At 37.2% G+C, this 17,792-nt stretch overlaps 1 protein-coding gene across 1 annotated transcript in view; it reads right to left on the bottom strand.

The window, feature by feature from the left end:
• Positions 1-326: 326 nt before the first annotated feature.
• LOC126819003 (deleted in malignant brain tumors 1 protein) overlaps positions 327-17,792 on the bottom strand; it is a 57,881-nt gene continuing 40,415 nt past the window's right edge. The window contains exons 24-33 of the mRNA XM_056100416.1: positions 17,310-17,639; positions 16,643-16,975; positions 15,969-16,304; positions 14,658-14,990; positions 11,293-11,640; positions 10,690-11,001; positions 9,453-9,779; positions 8,625-8,957; positions 4,339-4,656; positions 327-4,149 (exon numbers count right to left, since the gene is read on the bottom strand). Coding sequence (XP_055956391.1) covers positions 3,731-4,149; positions 4,339-4,656; positions 8,625-8,957; positions 9,453-9,779; positions 10,690-11,001; positions 11,293-11,640; positions 14,658-14,990; positions 15,969-16,304; positions 16,643-16,975; positions 17,310-17,639 — 3,389 coding nt within the window. The 3' untranslated portion in view covers positions 327-3,730. The remainder of the gene's footprint in view (positions 4,150-4,338; positions 4,657-8,624; positions 8,958-9,452; positions 9,780-10,689; positions 11,002-11,292; positions 11,641-14,657; positions 14,991-15,968; positions 16,305-16,642; positions 16,976-17,309; positions 17,640-17,792) is intronic.

Here is a 17,792-nt window from a genome sequence, read left to right as displayed (position 1 = left end):
AACCGTCACCCTCCCCTTATAACATAAAATCACGACATTAACAAATATTGATTAGGGCTAAGTTGTTAGATCTATTGCGACATATAGATATATTTGGAATAATGATAATGTTGCCGATGGCCCGGGTCACATAATTTTACCATCCCATCATGCACACAAACAATTCTCATTCAATTTCTTTCCATAGCATGGGAAATACAGGGACGGTCCATCCGTTTATTTTATTGTAAGGCAATTAAAGCAATTAGATGACGCCCCAAATTAGAACCGCAAGAAAAGAAAAAAAAACAACAAAAAACCCCCACCCAAAACCACAATAAACAAAACCCTTTGTTATTGTTTTATATATTACCATATGATTCAAGTATAAATTATACTATTTTCAAAAAAAATAAGAGACAATAAAACTAAAGAAAAACAAAAAACACCAACAAAACAATAAATTAAAATCACTTCATATGTAATGGCATGGACAGAAGAGCACTTCTATCTATAAAGAAAATTTCTTCGTGTTTAAAATGGCCAATTTCTTGGTATATGTATAGTATTTACTCATATGTTTTGGGGGTTATGATGATTTGTAAACAGATAAATCAATAACCTCAAATGTGTTTGTTGAAAAATGTTATAGGCCTATTTGAAATTAAATTTTTAATATCATAAATTTATTATTATTTCTTAAACATACATTATGCAAGAGCCAAATCTGCCTATTGCAGGTTTTTCTTTAGGCCTGAAATGTTATCTAAATTATTAATTCAATCTGATTAAAATACAGATCTATATTTCGTTTCGTTTTTTTATACTTTCGATAGCCTCTACTACATGAAGATCTGACCAGTTGTTGCGATAGGTCGCGTCAGAGGTCACACGAGGAGCTTTTGACCCTATGACGTCAGACATTTGATTAACCAATCATCATTGCTGTTACTAGTGGATTACCCACAGTTTCGTGCAAAACACGCCTTACGCTCGCCGTAACAGACCGTTTCATTGGATAATCCCTCACATCATTCAGAACACGTCAATGATAACAACTCTTCCAGATTCTAGTGTAGTAAGACAAGTAAAACGAAATTTTGAACTATAAAAACGAAACGAAATAGGATCTGTGTTTTAACCAGATTGTTATTAATTAGACATTAATTAACTTATCCAGACCATAATCAACTCTCGATGTCATTGCTAGCCTACGGTGTTTATTGGATTAGGTTCCGATTTGCTGTTCAACTTCCATTCATAATTTAATCATGAGTGGATCAATTTGACTGAAATTTTCAGCAAATTCCCTTTACATTATCTAGTTTTTAACTATTATAGTGAGAACTGCCAGCTCTTTATCTAATCTCCCATAATGTATCTTTAATGAAGGCTAACGTTAATAAAATAACATAAATAAGAGAAGTTTTAGGAGCTAAAGCTATTTTATCTTGGGAAAACATCGTTTGAATTGAGTAGACAGGCGTTTAGGCATTTTCAAAGTATCATTTAAAGGGTCTATGGGGATGACATTTCAAATTCGACAAAAATTTAGAGCCTAGATTAGACGTTTGAGTTACAAATATCATATGTTTGTGACAATTCTCAATAGTTTCTGATATCCAAAATACCATAAAACTACGAAATTCAAGAGATCGCTACGCATTATTTCCATTGAAACCTGCGAGTAAATCAAATGCCAAGGTCACGAAAGCAGGATGCAAGTTTAAGACCAATCCACTGATATATTTCGAAACGAATAATACGCATTTTTAATTCATTTCTCTACGACGGTCTGACCATGTGCAGACATTGTTACAACGTACGAAACTCTCCCTATTGATATTATGACTGTTAGATCAATCTGTCAACAGTTTTCGTTTCGAAGCGTATTTGCTTACACCGTAAGTGCTCGTAACGGAAATGTGCACTGCGCGGGAGCAAGTAAAGCAGGTTTCCTCCCTGTGTCACGGGTGGACAGATTGATGTGTGGAGGCACATAAATGTAGATGAGGGTCGCCTCAGAGGTCATACGAGCGGTTTTTAACCCGATGATGTCAGACATTTGATTAACCAATCAGCGTTGAGATGCTTCTAGTAGGTTACACACAGTTCAGAGCACCTCACGCCAAAAACTCTCGCCGTAGCAGACCGTTTCATTGGTTAATCCCACACATCATCCGGAACGCATTCGAATAAAAACATATAGTATTGACATGTTACATCTACATGTCCTTTAACAACCCAGACGGGCCAGATGTTTAGCTGTAGACTACAAATTCCAAAGACACCAGAGCGATTTAAGAGAAAAGTTGGCCTGGCAAGAATAAGATGGCTTTAGTAAACTATGAGTTTATTTATAATAATAATTTGATACATTTGAAAAGTGCACATGCACACTAGCAGGTATAGCTGCTCAGTGGTGCTAAAATAACATTTTCCTAAACAGAATACAACAATAGCTCACATTGGCATTAAATGTACACAGATAAATAAAATCAACAAATAGTAACGTAATATTGGATTAATATAAGCTCACGTTTAAATAATTATGACAGCTTATTAACAACATGTTTAAGTTCAGATTTAAGATTTCTCTAACATATTGCATAGTTTGAGCTACACCTTTTTATATGAAAGTTTATTCAATAATGTCGGGGCAGTATGTGAGACTGAGAAGACTCCTTGACCAAATTGTGTAGCTATCTTGGGATTTCGAGAAGAATGTGAAAGACTGCATTGAGTCTTTAAGTTATTTTGGAGCTATTTTTTACAGTTCACAAAAAGATAAGTTAGAAATTCGGAATTTAATCGGAAGCCAATGTATGTCTTTAGGCACTGGTCAGGCTATTAGTTCGGACCGCTTTATTTTGAATTAATTGTAACGGTTGGATAAATAAGGAAGGCAGTACAGCAAGTAAATACAATAATAGACTAACAATTTGTGTAAGCATGCTAAACAAAACAAGAATACAACAAACAATTTATAACGTACCTTAAAAATTACAAAATAATTAAAATATGAAAAAAATTAAATATGAAAACAATTAAGCATTCACCTCGTCATAGGTTGAATTAAATATGTCAATGTCGTCGTTAGATGGTCGATTTGAACGAAATTTAGCTGCTCAGTGGTGCTACAATAACATTTTCCTAAATAGAATACAACAATAGCTCACATCGGCATTAAATTTACACAAATAAATAAAATCAACAAATAGTAACGTAATATGGGATTAATATAAGCACATGTTTAAATAATATGACAGACTATTAGCAACATGTTTAAGTTCAGATTTAAGATTTCTCTAACATATTGCATAGTTTGAGCTATACCCTTTTATATGAAAGTTTGTTTAATAATGTCGGAGCAGTATGTGAGAAGACTCCTTAACCAGATTGTGTAGCTACTCTTGGGATTTCGAGAAGAATGTGTAAGACTGCAGTGAGTCTTTAAGATATTTTGGAGCTATTTTACAGTTCACGAAAAGATAAGTTAGAAATTCGGAATTTAACCGGAAGCCAATGTATGTCTATAAGCACTGATCAGGCTATTGGTTCGGACCGCTTTATTTTGAATTAATTATAACGGTTGGATAAATAAGGAAGGAGGTACAGCAAGTAAATACAATAATAGACTAACAATTTGTGTAAGCATGCTAAACAAAACAAGAATACAACAAACAATTTATAACGTATCTCAAAAATTACAAAATAATTAAAATATGAAAAAAATAAAATATGAAAACAATTAAGCATTCACCTCGTCATAGGTTGAATTAGATATGTCAATGTCGTCGTTAGATGGTTGATTTGAACGAAATTTAGAGAAGAATGCAATATTCTTACCGAGACGGACACCGCCACTTTCTGACTCAGGAACAAGTTCTTCTGTTAAACCAGAATCCCTATTCCTACGTTTGTAATAACAAATTCCCACAACAGCACCAGCAACAACTAAAACCAAAATTATAGGAACAACAATGGATGCTGTTTTTCCAGGCGTTGATGAACCATTCAGCTTGCTCTTTGACATACCTGCTTTAGTAAGGGTTATTTCTGTAACTGTTGATGTCGAAGGAACGTAAGTGTTCGTTGATTGACTTCCTTTAGTAGTAGCTGTTTTACTTGATGGTATAGTAATTGTTGATGTCTGGGGAACGTAAGTACCTGATAAATAAAACACCTGTTATTTAAAAGCATGCCAAATATTAACTTATTATCAATGCTGCCAAATGTAACCCAAATGCAAAACAAGTAAGACGAGGTTGTGATATTCTCTTATCACACTATGACGTTGCATTAAAATGAGTTATGTTAAAATCTAGTATTGTAGAGAATAGAAAAAGACATAATTACCATTGCAGACTACACCGGCATCCTGATTATGATGACAATCACGAGGAGAAAACCCACTATTTGTACAGTCTTTAATGTCCATTTCTGTTCCTATACAACCAACATCATCCAACCATATTGGACCTGTTCCGTGCCCAAAGATTTGCGCTCTTAAAACGGCAGTCCCTGTTGCAAAGCCAAGTTGCCTGCAGACGACAGACGCATCATCGTTTGACCAAGAATTACCACAGACTGTTCCCCACTGATTTGGACCTTCTAGATAAACTTCTACTCTTCCAGAATTGTTTTCACCTCCGGCTAGTCGAACTTTGGTCAGTTCTGTAAGAAGAATAGTAATAAGTTTTAAGGGTTTTTAAAACATTTTTGAAGAACGCATCACCTTACTCAATATGCCATATTAGACTTTCTCAAATTATATTTTCGAATTTCCAGTGGGAGAAGATTAGTAGGACGTTAAACCCCATTCCATTTCATCTATTTGAATTTTTTATACGCTTACGGTAACTTCTAAAGGGTCCACAACCTTAGTATTACATACTTTTACAGTATTTGCGTAAGTGGATCGACCATTTAATTGGAAATTGGATTTTCACGAAATTCGAACTCAACCGTTATTATGGTGCAACGGTAGAATATTGGTATTGTTTTTAAAACCAGAAAACAACTGTGACATCTAGATGATGCAGAAGGTAAAACGAGATATTTTGTACAATGAGGGGCCATAACCCAGGGGTTTACGGTTCGATTTCCGTGAGTATCGAATGGAACCGAGATATGTGGGATATAAACATACATTTAAAGTTTCATTGAAATTGGATAAAAATGTGACCTATAGAGTGTCCACAAGCTAAAAACATGATATTTCGTACAACCAGGGGCCATAATCCATGACGTGACTGTCCGATACATGTCAATATCGAAAGGAAACAAGATCCTTGTGATATAAACCAAATCGGATAAAAATTGTGACCTGCAGAGTGTCCACAAACAAATTGTGGGCGGCTGGGACATGGGCCACGACAATTTAAGTCGTCGGGAGGATGACCCCTATCAGCGTCTACGCCATTTTATTCCAGAGTTATACCATAGCCATTCCGACAAGGTTAGAAAGCATGAAACATATGGACTATAAGAAGATGATCTTTTTCTCCGAATCTCAATGTCTTTCCGACACGCGACAGAGGGTAGATTTTTGGAGGAATGACCAGTCGAAAGTCACATTATTATGACAGTCAATTAACTAATAGAATTACTGGTTTATATATACTTCTGCCTAACTTGCCATATGACTTATGCAACTCCCTTTGAAACAAAATGGTGCCTAGAAGTTATTGGTCGTCAAAAGAATTTGTATATATTTACTTCAATAATTCTTACAGAGTGACATAATTTGCTAGGCCAATTCCAGCCCATCTCAACCATGTGCCTAGGTTACAACGTTGAACGTGGATAAAAAGGGTATCAAAGACATGTTTTTTTCTGACTTAAGCACTTGTGATTTTTTGCAATAATCCATACAACTATTAAGTTAGAAAAAAGCTTTGACATTTAGTTGGTGAAATTATATTGTTTAGGTTCTGATGATGAAATGATGACAGATTCTAAAGATATTAAACAGAGTGATTCATTTCCAGAGTTCCGTGATGATTGAAAGGAAGCAAGTGACGGAGGATAAAACCTTTCTTGGAGACAAATAAAATGAAAATATTAAATTAGATGATTTAGAAAGACTAATGTATCGGAAGCCGACAACCTTAACACAGGCATAATTGTGGATGAAGTGTTAAAACATTTCAGCCACTACGTTATCTCCTGATGTAAGTAAGTCAGAAAAAAAACAAAGAAAGAATGATGAATAATAAACTCAAACCGGAGAAATGGAATATGAGTGTGACAAAGGGAATAAGGCTGATTAGAAATGATCACTAGAATGGAAGACTGGGATGTTATTTCTGACGAGGAGAACAGAATCATATGTACACCGTTGGGGGATTTAAACTCATAAGATTAACGGAATACCTTTATTGCATCTCTTGTGACATTAGTTAAAAAGAAGCAAAAGATATAAATTACTGAAACTATTGCTATAATTTCAATTTCGTCATTGAATCTATAAAAAAACAAGATCAAAGAACACATTTTCTGGTCTGATGGTTTGTCATTTGTCAAAAATATTTGGTTACTGGTCATAGTACCATTGGGTGTGAATCAATGCACAGTGTTATTGATAAAAATGTCCGAAGTGACATTTTCTTCCAAGAGATTTATTGCTAACAATGCAGACACCCAAAAAAGTCCCCCGACCTTAAATTGTCCAGCAGCTATCGTGTGATAGCTTTAGGACGACGAGTGTTAGTAATATAATAAAAGTCTCAGCTAGACATCAGAAAATATCATTTCAAATTATATTTCGTTGGTAATAAACCATTTTCGGCAAGTTACGAAACCAGTATCTTAAGGACAAGTACACTAATCAGCAAAAAAGACGTCAGTACGATTTCAAAATCAGAGAGGCACTTTAATCAAATCATTCTAGAAAACGACTTACTAAATGGATCAAAGGAATTTTTTGTGAACGGTATGTCGACACATTAGTGATTAATTCATCACAATTCCAAGACATTACGAGAAGGTTTAGAGTCTGTACACAGTCTATACATCAGTATCTGGTGTGTCCACAGCGAGTGTCAATAACAGCAGCGCAGAGTGGACCAGACGATTGATGAATGCCATTGGAACCTGGAACCACACTCTCAGAAAAGCCTGACGCAATCCATCGGCTGTGTTTGGTCTCGGTACGACGTTATTAAGTCTCCTCTGAATTTCATCCCAAAGACGTTCAATCGGGTATAAGTCCGGACTAAGGGCTGGTCAGTGCATACCGTGGACACCGTTCTGCTGCAAAAAGTCCCCAGTAACTCTGGCGGTGTAAACACGGGCGTTGTCATGCTGAAAAACTTTGTTTCGATGACGTGCGAAATGTGGTATGACGTGGGGTCTGGATGTAGCGCAATGCTGTGATGCCGATTCCTTTCCCTGTACCAAGATTTGGGAACACCACAGAACCCACTCTCTGGTTCAGGCCGATTCCACCCCAAACCATTATGCTTGGACCTCCCCATGAGTTCTCCCCATAAGTCTTGTTCCATGACACATTGGTCAGAATTCGCCACGTCGACGCCATATTCTGGTCCTGTCATCTGCAGTTGATACGCAATACCGACTCTCATCTGTGAACAGAACAGTTCTTCATTGCCTGTGTCGCCAGTTCTGATGTTGTTGGGCAAACTGTTGGCGTTCACGTCGATGGCGAGGGGTGAGGATCGGTCCACGGTAAGGTCTACGGCAATGGATGTTCTCTCTGGTGAGACGTCGGCGCACCGTATCAGTACCGATGGGTCTTCCGTATGTTCAAACTGTCCGACGTGCTGTCTCAGATGTCTGTGTGAAGGGATTCTGCACGTGTTGTCGCACACCATGGCGGTCTTGTCGCCTCGTGGTAACCCTTCGTCTACCAGTTCGGGGGCGATCATCCGTTGTATTGGTGGTCCGAAAGTGTTGCTGAAGCCTGTAGATGGTCCGAATATTGACCTGGAAGTAATTGGCAATGGCTTGGGCAGTGTGGCCAGCGTCGAGTCTTCCAAGCGCCTGGCTCCTCTGGGCTGTCGTGAGTCGTGGCATTCTGCTAACGTTGTAGTGTGAATGAATCAACCAGGCATGGGGGTGCATTTTATAGGACTGGTCCCGGTGAACAGAACGTGCAGCATGAGTTACATGAAAAGTTAGGTTGCGTTTTTGAGAACATTTCCTGGGTTCAATTCTGTGTTTGGGCAGGAGCCTTATTGCTCAGGTAAAGTTGGAGATGTGGTCACAAATATACAATAAAAACATTTGGGAAGTTTTATGCAATGAGTCTATTCAGAGTAACATACCGACCTGACGTTTCTTTTGCTGTTTAGTATACATAAAAGGATTTCTTACCATATAGTGTTCGAAACGGATAAAGCATATTTATGTGTTTGAATAATAGCTCTGCCCTAATGCTCTGCTCCGACTGGTCTAATGAAGACGAGATTCTGCATAGGACTGGTTACGTCTTAGACCACTAAAATCGACGTTATGTAGTACGTGTTTGTAAATAAATATACTTTAGATACAGAATGCGAGAATATTGTTTTATAAAATAGATTAAGTATCCATGAGGGGTTAAACGCCATTATTAATATCTTTATTTGTTTAAAGCCCGTCCTCTTTACATGTTAAATATATTCTGCAATGGTACTTACTGATTGGCGAATTATAGCACTGTACAGCCACGGATCCATAATATAGGCAGCTGTATACCCAGCGATGAGAATTGTTAAAACCATTATTCCGGCACATAGTAATTGCGGTTTCGTTACCACGGCAATAGAGTCCCGTAAACCAGTAATGACTGCTAATTCTGTATTTGGCACCAGACACCATAATACCATCCACGTGGCCAGTTTCCTTGCAAATCACTTTGCTAATGTTTGGATCGTTGGTGTAGCCACACAATGCTCCCCACTGTCCATCATAACTCATTTCCAGTCTTCCTCGACTTGTGTCGTTATCACCAGCTAAACGATACTGAATGCCTGTAAAATGCACAAAATCCCTATTATGATATTAATAATACAAAACTGGCCATTGTCATAGCTTTATAGTTATATCCGCGTTATTGGAATAAGGATATGCAAATAACGATTAGGAATTGGAGACGGACTGAGCACCGGTGGATTGATATGGAATGAAATTTTAAATAACTCAATAGTAGTGTAAGCAAAGGCAAGAACAAGCCCCACACATACATTATATCATCGAAATGGGGCCCGGAGAAGTCAGCACCTTTTCTTTTAAAAATGGGCATAATTCCATAAACATTATTCTAAGCTTAATTTACTGTTAAGATTGTTGTAACACAAGCCTCCAATGTCAAATGGAAATTGAAAAGTAAAGGAACTGAGCAACGGTGGATTGATATGAAATGAAATTATAAATAATTCAATAGCAATGTAACGAAAATTACAAGAACAAGCTGAATCCTTTGAAACGGGTTAGGACCTACAATATATTATATTAACATTATTTACCGTTAACTGTATAGTAACACAGGACTCCAGCTCTTGGTGAATAATAATCACACCAGTTATTAGATGTAGTAGAGTGAATACATGAATCAAAAGATTTTTCTGAACCAGTACACTTAATGTCTGTCATCAGAATAGGTCTGGTATGGCGCTCGTAGAGCCTTGGATTATAAGGTACACCACCTTTGAAACCTAACTGCTTACATGCTACAGTAGCTGCCTTATTGTCAAATCCTGCTGAACACACACCTCCCCATACACCGTTAAGTTGTACCTTTAAGTAACCTGATACATTCCCAGTTGTATCCTTCTGAAGCTCCAATTTAAACCCTACAATAATAATGGTCATATAAATGCATATCACCAAGATCCGCATGGATGGTATACCCGTACATGTTGAATTTCATTGAACCTAATGTATCTTCAAAGATAAGAACAGATATTCTACGTATCGGCGGATACTATCCATATTTGATATTTGCCGTTTATTTCTTGCAATGTGTGTAGTTTGTATCGTGTCCGAACGATTGTCTTATCGGTTTTGTTTGCGTTTAGTGCAGTTCTCCTGCATTTACTACTACAGTCTTTCCAGTCACTTTTATCTTAGCAGTAACACTGCCTTATTCCAAAGATAATTAATTAGACATAATCCCCTCTGTCAGAACGCCCTATAAATGCATTTTCAGAACAAAAAGCCTTGCTTAAAATTCACAAATCTCCTCCCCCGCCCCCCACAAACACTTCGCGAAGACGATGGAATTCAAATTTGAAGTAATTTTATACAATGTTACAAAATAAAAATACGTCTAGTTTTTGAATCGAGTTAAAACACATTCGATGGTCATCTACGAATTCCATAATTTCTTAATTTATGTTTTACAATTATATTGCAAATTTTTTTGGCTGTATATCTTCTTGCATCTGAATGTAAGGGCATAATAGTTTAATCTGCGTTCAGTTATAAAACACTAATCAACCCTTAAGAATGAGAATTATATTTTATAAAACCACAAACTCTAATCACTGATAGGGTGTACTGGTCAATAAAATTTCCATATCAACCTTTTTGTTTGTCTTTGTAGAAATTGTGGAGTTAAGGTAGTTGTGGACATTGATCATATGAGTAACATAAGAATTTTACCCGTATGTACACATATAAATAAAAATATTTTTACTTTTGGTAAATTCTAATCTCACTACTCAAATTACACAGTAATACAGAAAATTCCCCGAAACTCACCATTATCAACTATAGGTGTTTGACTACAAATCACTGAAGCATATCGTCCACTGGTACATGTTCCAGTATATGTTTGTTTACAGTGAGAAAAATTTCCTTGTGTAGGAGAACATGTCACATTAACGACACCTATAGGACTTGATCTTCCGAAGCTAGATCCTGCTATTTTCACACCATGGGTGACATTCAGAGATCTACATACAATCTGTGCTGCGATTTGATCGAAACCATCATCACAAACAGTTACCCACCGATTACCATAATATACTTCAACCGCGCCCATATTACTATTCATACCCAGGTTTAGCCGAACTGTAATTAATTTAAACATAAATATTCAAACTAATTAATAGTACATGTATATTCTTATGGAAATATTTATATAAGTTTGCTTTATGATTAAAAAGATAGTATATACAATTTTTAATTCACTGAAATAATTGGTCTCATTGAAAAGATTATATGGTAAGCGTATCTGACATTTAAAAGCCATTTCTTGCCAAGCTTTAACACACAGCTAAGCTAAGCAATAATTGCCTTAATTAATAAACTATTGTAAAAAGACTATCTTCAAAATAACAGTTATAATAGGGTAACACTCACCTTTATCTACACAATAAACAGAAGCATCATCAGCATGATGTTTGCATGTCGCATATCTATAGGAATTACTATCTATAACTTCGCTACTGAATCCAGCATGCGGACATTTATGTAATTCGGTTTCCGTTCCTTTACATCGAAGTTTACTTAGCCATATTGGCCCAGTACCCTGTCCATAATGAGCATTGGAAATAGCATAACCATCGGAGAAACCAAGTTGACGACACATAACACCAGCTTCTCTGTTATCCCAGTAATAGTCACAAACTGTTCCCCAAACACCGCCTACACTGATTTCTACTCTGCCATTCAGATTGCTGGTTCCATTTGCTAGTCGGTACTGAATTCCTGAATATGAAACCAAACTGATTATTCAATACGTCTTTATGCCATTCATAGGAACAACAGATATGAGTTTATCGTCCCGTCAACACTCGGTCATTTCGAAACTAACTTCTGCTATATCTTTATTGCACCAATGCGCTTGAACTCTGAGGCTTAGCTGTAGCGGAAACCTGATAACCCAGGAACATCTAGAAATTCTGCAATACTCATTGACGACACTACGACAATGGGAGAAATTTAAAGTGCACGGTCATCCTCTACTCCCCTGCTACTTATGGACTCTTCTAAGCACCGCATTGTCATTTTATATGACACTATATTACATACCATACTGTTTTATAATTATTGAAGAGGATATTTTATAAGTATGATTTACTTAAAACACATCATACAATTTATTTTCTTTAGATCCTAACACTGCAAAACATTTTCCGATTCTATCTTTGAAATGCTATTTCTGCAATAAATTCGCATCGAATTAGAAGGAAATCTGTTAAAAACTGTAGCCCCTATCGTGTTCACAAGGTTTACGGAAAAGGGGGAATCGTCGGAACATAATGTCATGAATCGCAGAATATCAACAGAGTTCATCCTCTCATGACCCTAATGCTGCACACCAAATTTGAAATAAATCCTAATTCCAATGCTTCAAGTGAAATTAGAAATAAATATGTTCAAAACTGTTGCCTCTATTGCCTTCACAAGGTTTTCGGAAACTTCGGAACAGAATGTCACTGATCGCTAATTAGCGATACGGTTCGTTCTCTTATGACCCCAATGCTACGAACCAAATTTGAAATAAATCCGAATTCCAATGCTTCACATGGAATAAAAAATAAATCTGCTATAAACGGTAACCTCTCTCGCGTTCACAGAACAGAATATCACAGATCGCTAATTAGCGATACGGTTCGTTCTCTCATGAGCCGAGTTGCTACTCACCAAAATCTGTTAAAAACTGTAGCCTGTATCGCGTTCAAAATGTTTTCTTTAAACGAGGAGGTGGGGGGGGGGGACTTTGGAACGGAATGTGGTGGGACGCTGAATATCGATAGGTTTTGACCTCTCATGAACCCAATGCTTAACATCAAATCTGAAAATTCAGAGTTTTTGGCTAAGCGAGCATAACTTTAGAACGGAAGGTTACTAAACACAACTTATCGATGGGGTTCGACTTTTCATGACCCAATGCTTCAACGCAAGATACGCCCACATTTTGCAAGAGATGGACGTGGAAGAAGGCAAGTCAATAGGACTTATTCTCCCATTGTCCCAATGCTTCACTCTGAACTTGGAGTTCAATTTTGATGAACAAAAACGTCATAAATATTTCACAATTTGTGTAAAAAGCAGGGGCTATAACTCTTGAATAGAAGGTTCTGGTGCTTCCCATGAATTTATCCAAGAACTAATAATCCTTAACACGTATGCTAAGTTGCATCTAAATCGGACAAAAATTGTCCACAAACTGTGTACATATTTCACATTTTGCGTATAAGGCAGGAGGCATAACTCGCCATAATTATGGTGTAACGGTAACAAATTTGAACGGGACCATAATTCAGGAATCTACCGTCCCATGTGCACCAATACCGAAAGGAACCTGTAGAGGGTCCACAAAAAATGCGAACGATCACACGACGGGCAGTGACCAAGACATAATAAAACCATACAAAAATGTGGACGTATAAAACTTGTGACCTGTAGAGTGTCCACAAACTAACGTGAATGGCTGTCTGGACGGACAGGGACGACGACATAATACGTCCACATAAAAATGTGTCCGCGTAGAAAAAATAGCCTCTATAACATTCAAAATGTTTTAGAAAAAGGAAATGAAGGGAAATTTTGCCCAAGCACCGCCATGGAACCTCGGTTTTTCTTGCCATCTGAATGACTAGACAGCTGTCCTTGTCAGACCCTTCGTTCCGCACCACTGACAAGGAAAAACCCCGTCAGAAAATGCCGATGGACTTTCTCGGCAAATGCAGGGATCGAACAAGCGACCCTCACGCTAGCGAGCCACGTCTTTTTTTTATATATCTTTATTAACAAAAGTATATTTACGTTTATAGGCATCACACAACACAATTATGTAAATAATGGATATATACATGCATATAATACAAGGTTAAAAGTTAGTAATTTAATATAAGGGGATTTAAAATAAATCTATGTACATTTTAAACGATGCCTGTAGTTACCAAGTAATTTTATCTGAAGTTTACCCACTAAGACACCGTGACTCTTTAGAAAAAGAAGGAATAATTGTGGATTGGTAGGTCAGATGTGCACCAAAATGAAACTCATCCAAAATATTTTGATCCTTAATAATATTTATAGTTTCATCAATCAGACAAATATCAGGGCCCCTGGGGCGTGTACAAACTTTGTACATATTTTTAACATTTTGCACCAAAAGGTAAGGGGCATAACTCCAGAATGCAAGGAAGGTCAGATGCGTACCAAGATCGAAATCATCCAAGAACGTTTGACCCTTAACATATAATTTTAAGTTCCATCTAAATCGGACACTAACCGTAGCCTCACGGGGGGCCACATACTTGGTGTACGTATAATATGCTTTTGCACGATTTGCGTGAAGGGGAGCGGCCATTTTGACGAAAAGCTTTGATCCAATTTTCACGAAATTTTAACTCAACCGTAATTATGGTGTAACGGTGATATGTTTGAACGGTTTGTAAAATTAAATAGATTTTGTAACATCCAGAGGGGCCACAAGCTACAAACGCGGTTTTTCGAACAATCAGGAGGTCACAATGTACGAAGAAACCGTCCAATATGCACCAATATCGACAGGATCCGAGACCTGTGGGATATAAACATATATCTTAAGTTTAATCAAAATCGGAGGATAACGACTGCGACCTGTAGCGGGTCCAAAAGCTAAAACACGACTTTATGTCAACAAATATTTGTGAACGGACACGTGGACCGTTGGACAGGGGCGTCGACATAATACGTCCACTGGATTTACTTATTTAAAATGTCCACTTTACCTGTAGTGTCATTGAAACAAGCTGCTGCTGCTGCGTCGGCCGTGGAGCAGTTGCCCAAGTTTAATCTGTCGTTAAATGAGCAGTTTAACAATGAAGATTCAGCTCCTGTACAATTCATAGCACTCGTCCAATAAGGACCACGATCATCAAGTGAAGCATATGTCGAGTAAGGTGATTGGTATGCTATACCATCCCGGAATCCACGTTCTTTACAAAAAACCTTAGCATTGGTATCATCCCAGAATGTGCTACAGATCCGACCCTTGGTACCGTAGTGATAGACATCAATCATACCACGCGTGTCTTTTCGCAAATCAAGTTGATACTGGTAGCCTTAAATATTGATAAAGAGTACCATACAAGTATTAACCGTTGTACATTGAATTAATACATAAAAGTTTATACAAAAAGGTAGCCACGCAAACGAAATACGCCTGCACAGAAAATTAGCCAAGCCATAGACAGTAGCTTATCTGAAAGGAAAACTTGAAAACGTCCGTTAAAAACTTCAGCATCTATCTTGTTCAAAAGGTTCGGGAAAGGTTGGCTGTATCGCTTGAATGCTAAAAACGAAAGTTTTCGTCCTCTTATGACCTCAATAATTCACACGAAATTTGAAAAAAAAAATAAATCTGTTGTAAAGTGTATTCACTATCACATTGATAACGCGGAACGGAAGGTCACGGAAAGCTGGATATCGACCATACTCCTCGCAGTGTTTCGTTTGATTAGACCTAATCTCACTTAACACTGCTGTAATGGAAGCAAATTTCTGTACCAAATTATGACTGGTCAATAGTCCGATTAGCAACCAATACCTAACTGCGTACTAATATGATTCGGCTTTAAACAGAGCTTCAAATTGGACCAAATATGTTTACATAACGTTACGTCATAACGCCCAATTAACCAGTGCATAGCAGAAAATTGCAGAAAAAATAATTGCGTGACAAACGAGGCTATCAAACGACTACAATGTAAACAATACTGTTTGGGGACGAACAATACTTTCGCCGTTTAAGGGAAGACCTCAGATTAAACGAAGGGCTGTCGTGCTGCTGGGGGATTTCACGGGCCATTGCTTCAGGAATATGAATATCGACAGGGTTTGTCCCCTCATGACCACAATGCTTATTACGGTTACTAGGTTTTCGCAAAAGGGGACATAACCCTGGAACGGAATATTGTGGAACTGTGAATAACGATACGGATCTTCCTCTTATGAGCACAATGCTTCACAATGAAATGTGGGCGCACAACAAGATGATAACTACTTTAAAAAAAAAGAGAAAATATTTTAAATATTCTTACTTTCATCGATTATATCAGTAGAATTAAAACAGATGGCAGAAGCATAACTCTGAGATTCACAGACTGTTGGTTGTAAGCAATCCATGGAACTAGATTCAGCACCTGAACATACCATACTCATGTTGCTTAGAATTAATCCGCCGTTGTCCCAGAAATAGTTGGAACCATACGCCGAGCAACATACAGCTCTTCCATCAATAAAACCAATATCCTGACAAACTCTTTTGGCACTTAGATCAGTAAATCCAGTATCACAAACTAAATTCCACGTATCATTAGCATAGAATTGAATTGGTCCCTCTTTTTCACTTGGTGCAAAACTACTCGCCAAACGAACTAAAACATGAGAAACAGAAGAAAGTTATTTCCGCATATAGATTGAATCAGTATCCAAATAAACTCAATTAAAAAGCCCCCGTCTATAAATCAATACTAAAAATTATGCAAACCAATATCTTAATGAAATACAGTGTCCAGTAGTCTCACAGTGTTCTAATACAGATTTACCCATATTATATATGCCCATGCTGTAACCATTGTAATTGTTGTAAACACATTACCAGTTTTATAGATTTCCTTTTGAAACTAATGGGATTGTTAGACTTAGTCTTAAGGGGGCTCTCTGTCGAAAATCTGAGCTTTTAACATAAAATGAATAACAAATAGCATTTTACCATCTTCATAACAGACAATTCCAGCATCAATTCTGTGATTCCTGCAATAATAATTTGTATTGATAGACGCTTTCTTCCACCCAGTGTGTGGACAATCTGCCAATTGTGATTCATCTCCAGTGCACTGGAAAGACGATGAATAAACTGGTCCAGCAGGGTTCGGATATTGTTTTCGCTGTGCCCTTCCGTCATTGTAGCCCAGAGTTCGACAGAAGATGCTGGCTTCCCGATCATAAAAATACGATCGACAAATAGAACCCCACACTCCATTCACAGATACTTCAACCCTTCCTATATTATCTTGTGCTCCACCAGCTATTCTATAGTAAATACCTGTATAATAAAGAAGTGAATTCTTATACAGCGCGCATTCGATCAATGTTGCTGTTTAAGTGAAGTATATTTAATTTCGTCCACTTGTATTTGTATTATGACTTTTAGAAAGGAATGTTCTTGACTGTTTCATGTTAGTATATTGTCGTCACTCCCATCTACAAGGCCGGTTTGTCCGCCCACAATTCTTGTAAACGTCACAGGTCAAGTTGCTGATGTATTACCCCCCATTATACTCAATTATAGAAAATCAGAACTGACCACTTCATTTTTGAGTAGTTATTTTCCCTGAGCCATGTTTGCTTGGCAAAGCGATATGTGTGGGTTAAAATACCTGAGATATCAGTACAGAGGATTCCAGCTACATGTCTATTTACACATGTTTTAACTTCACCCAATGCTATAGTTGTTGGACAAGCTGCAAGACTTCTTTCTGAACCAGTACAGGCCACTTTACTTATCCAGTAAACCCCATTAAAGGAATAATAAAAATTATATCTAAAATGATTATATGATGTTCCATGTCTATAACCCAGTTCTCTGCAAGCTACTCTAGCATCATTATCATCCCAATCATCGGAACATATACTACCATTTGTACCCAAATAATTAACTATTACTTCTCCCGTATAATTATTACCACCACCGAGACTCCACGTGTAGGCTGTAAAGAATGATAAACATTTTCACATTAAAATCGATTATAACGAATTTTACATTTCTCTTTAATATTGAGTAAGTCAACAGGTTTAATGAAACTATGTCATTTAAAGCTGTCATATTTAATACGGTGATCCTCTCATGAAATTTATTCATA

The sequence above is a fragment of the Patella vulgata genome, chromosome 4 (assembly GCF_932274485.2).
Source record: "Patella vulgata chromosome 4, xgPatVulg1.2, whole genome shotgun sequence".
Classification (NCBI taxonomy): domain Eukaryota; kingdom Metazoa; phylum Mollusca; class Gastropoda; family Patellidae; genus Patella; species Patella vulgata.
This window is presented reverse-complemented; position numbering and strand designations above follow the sequence as displayed.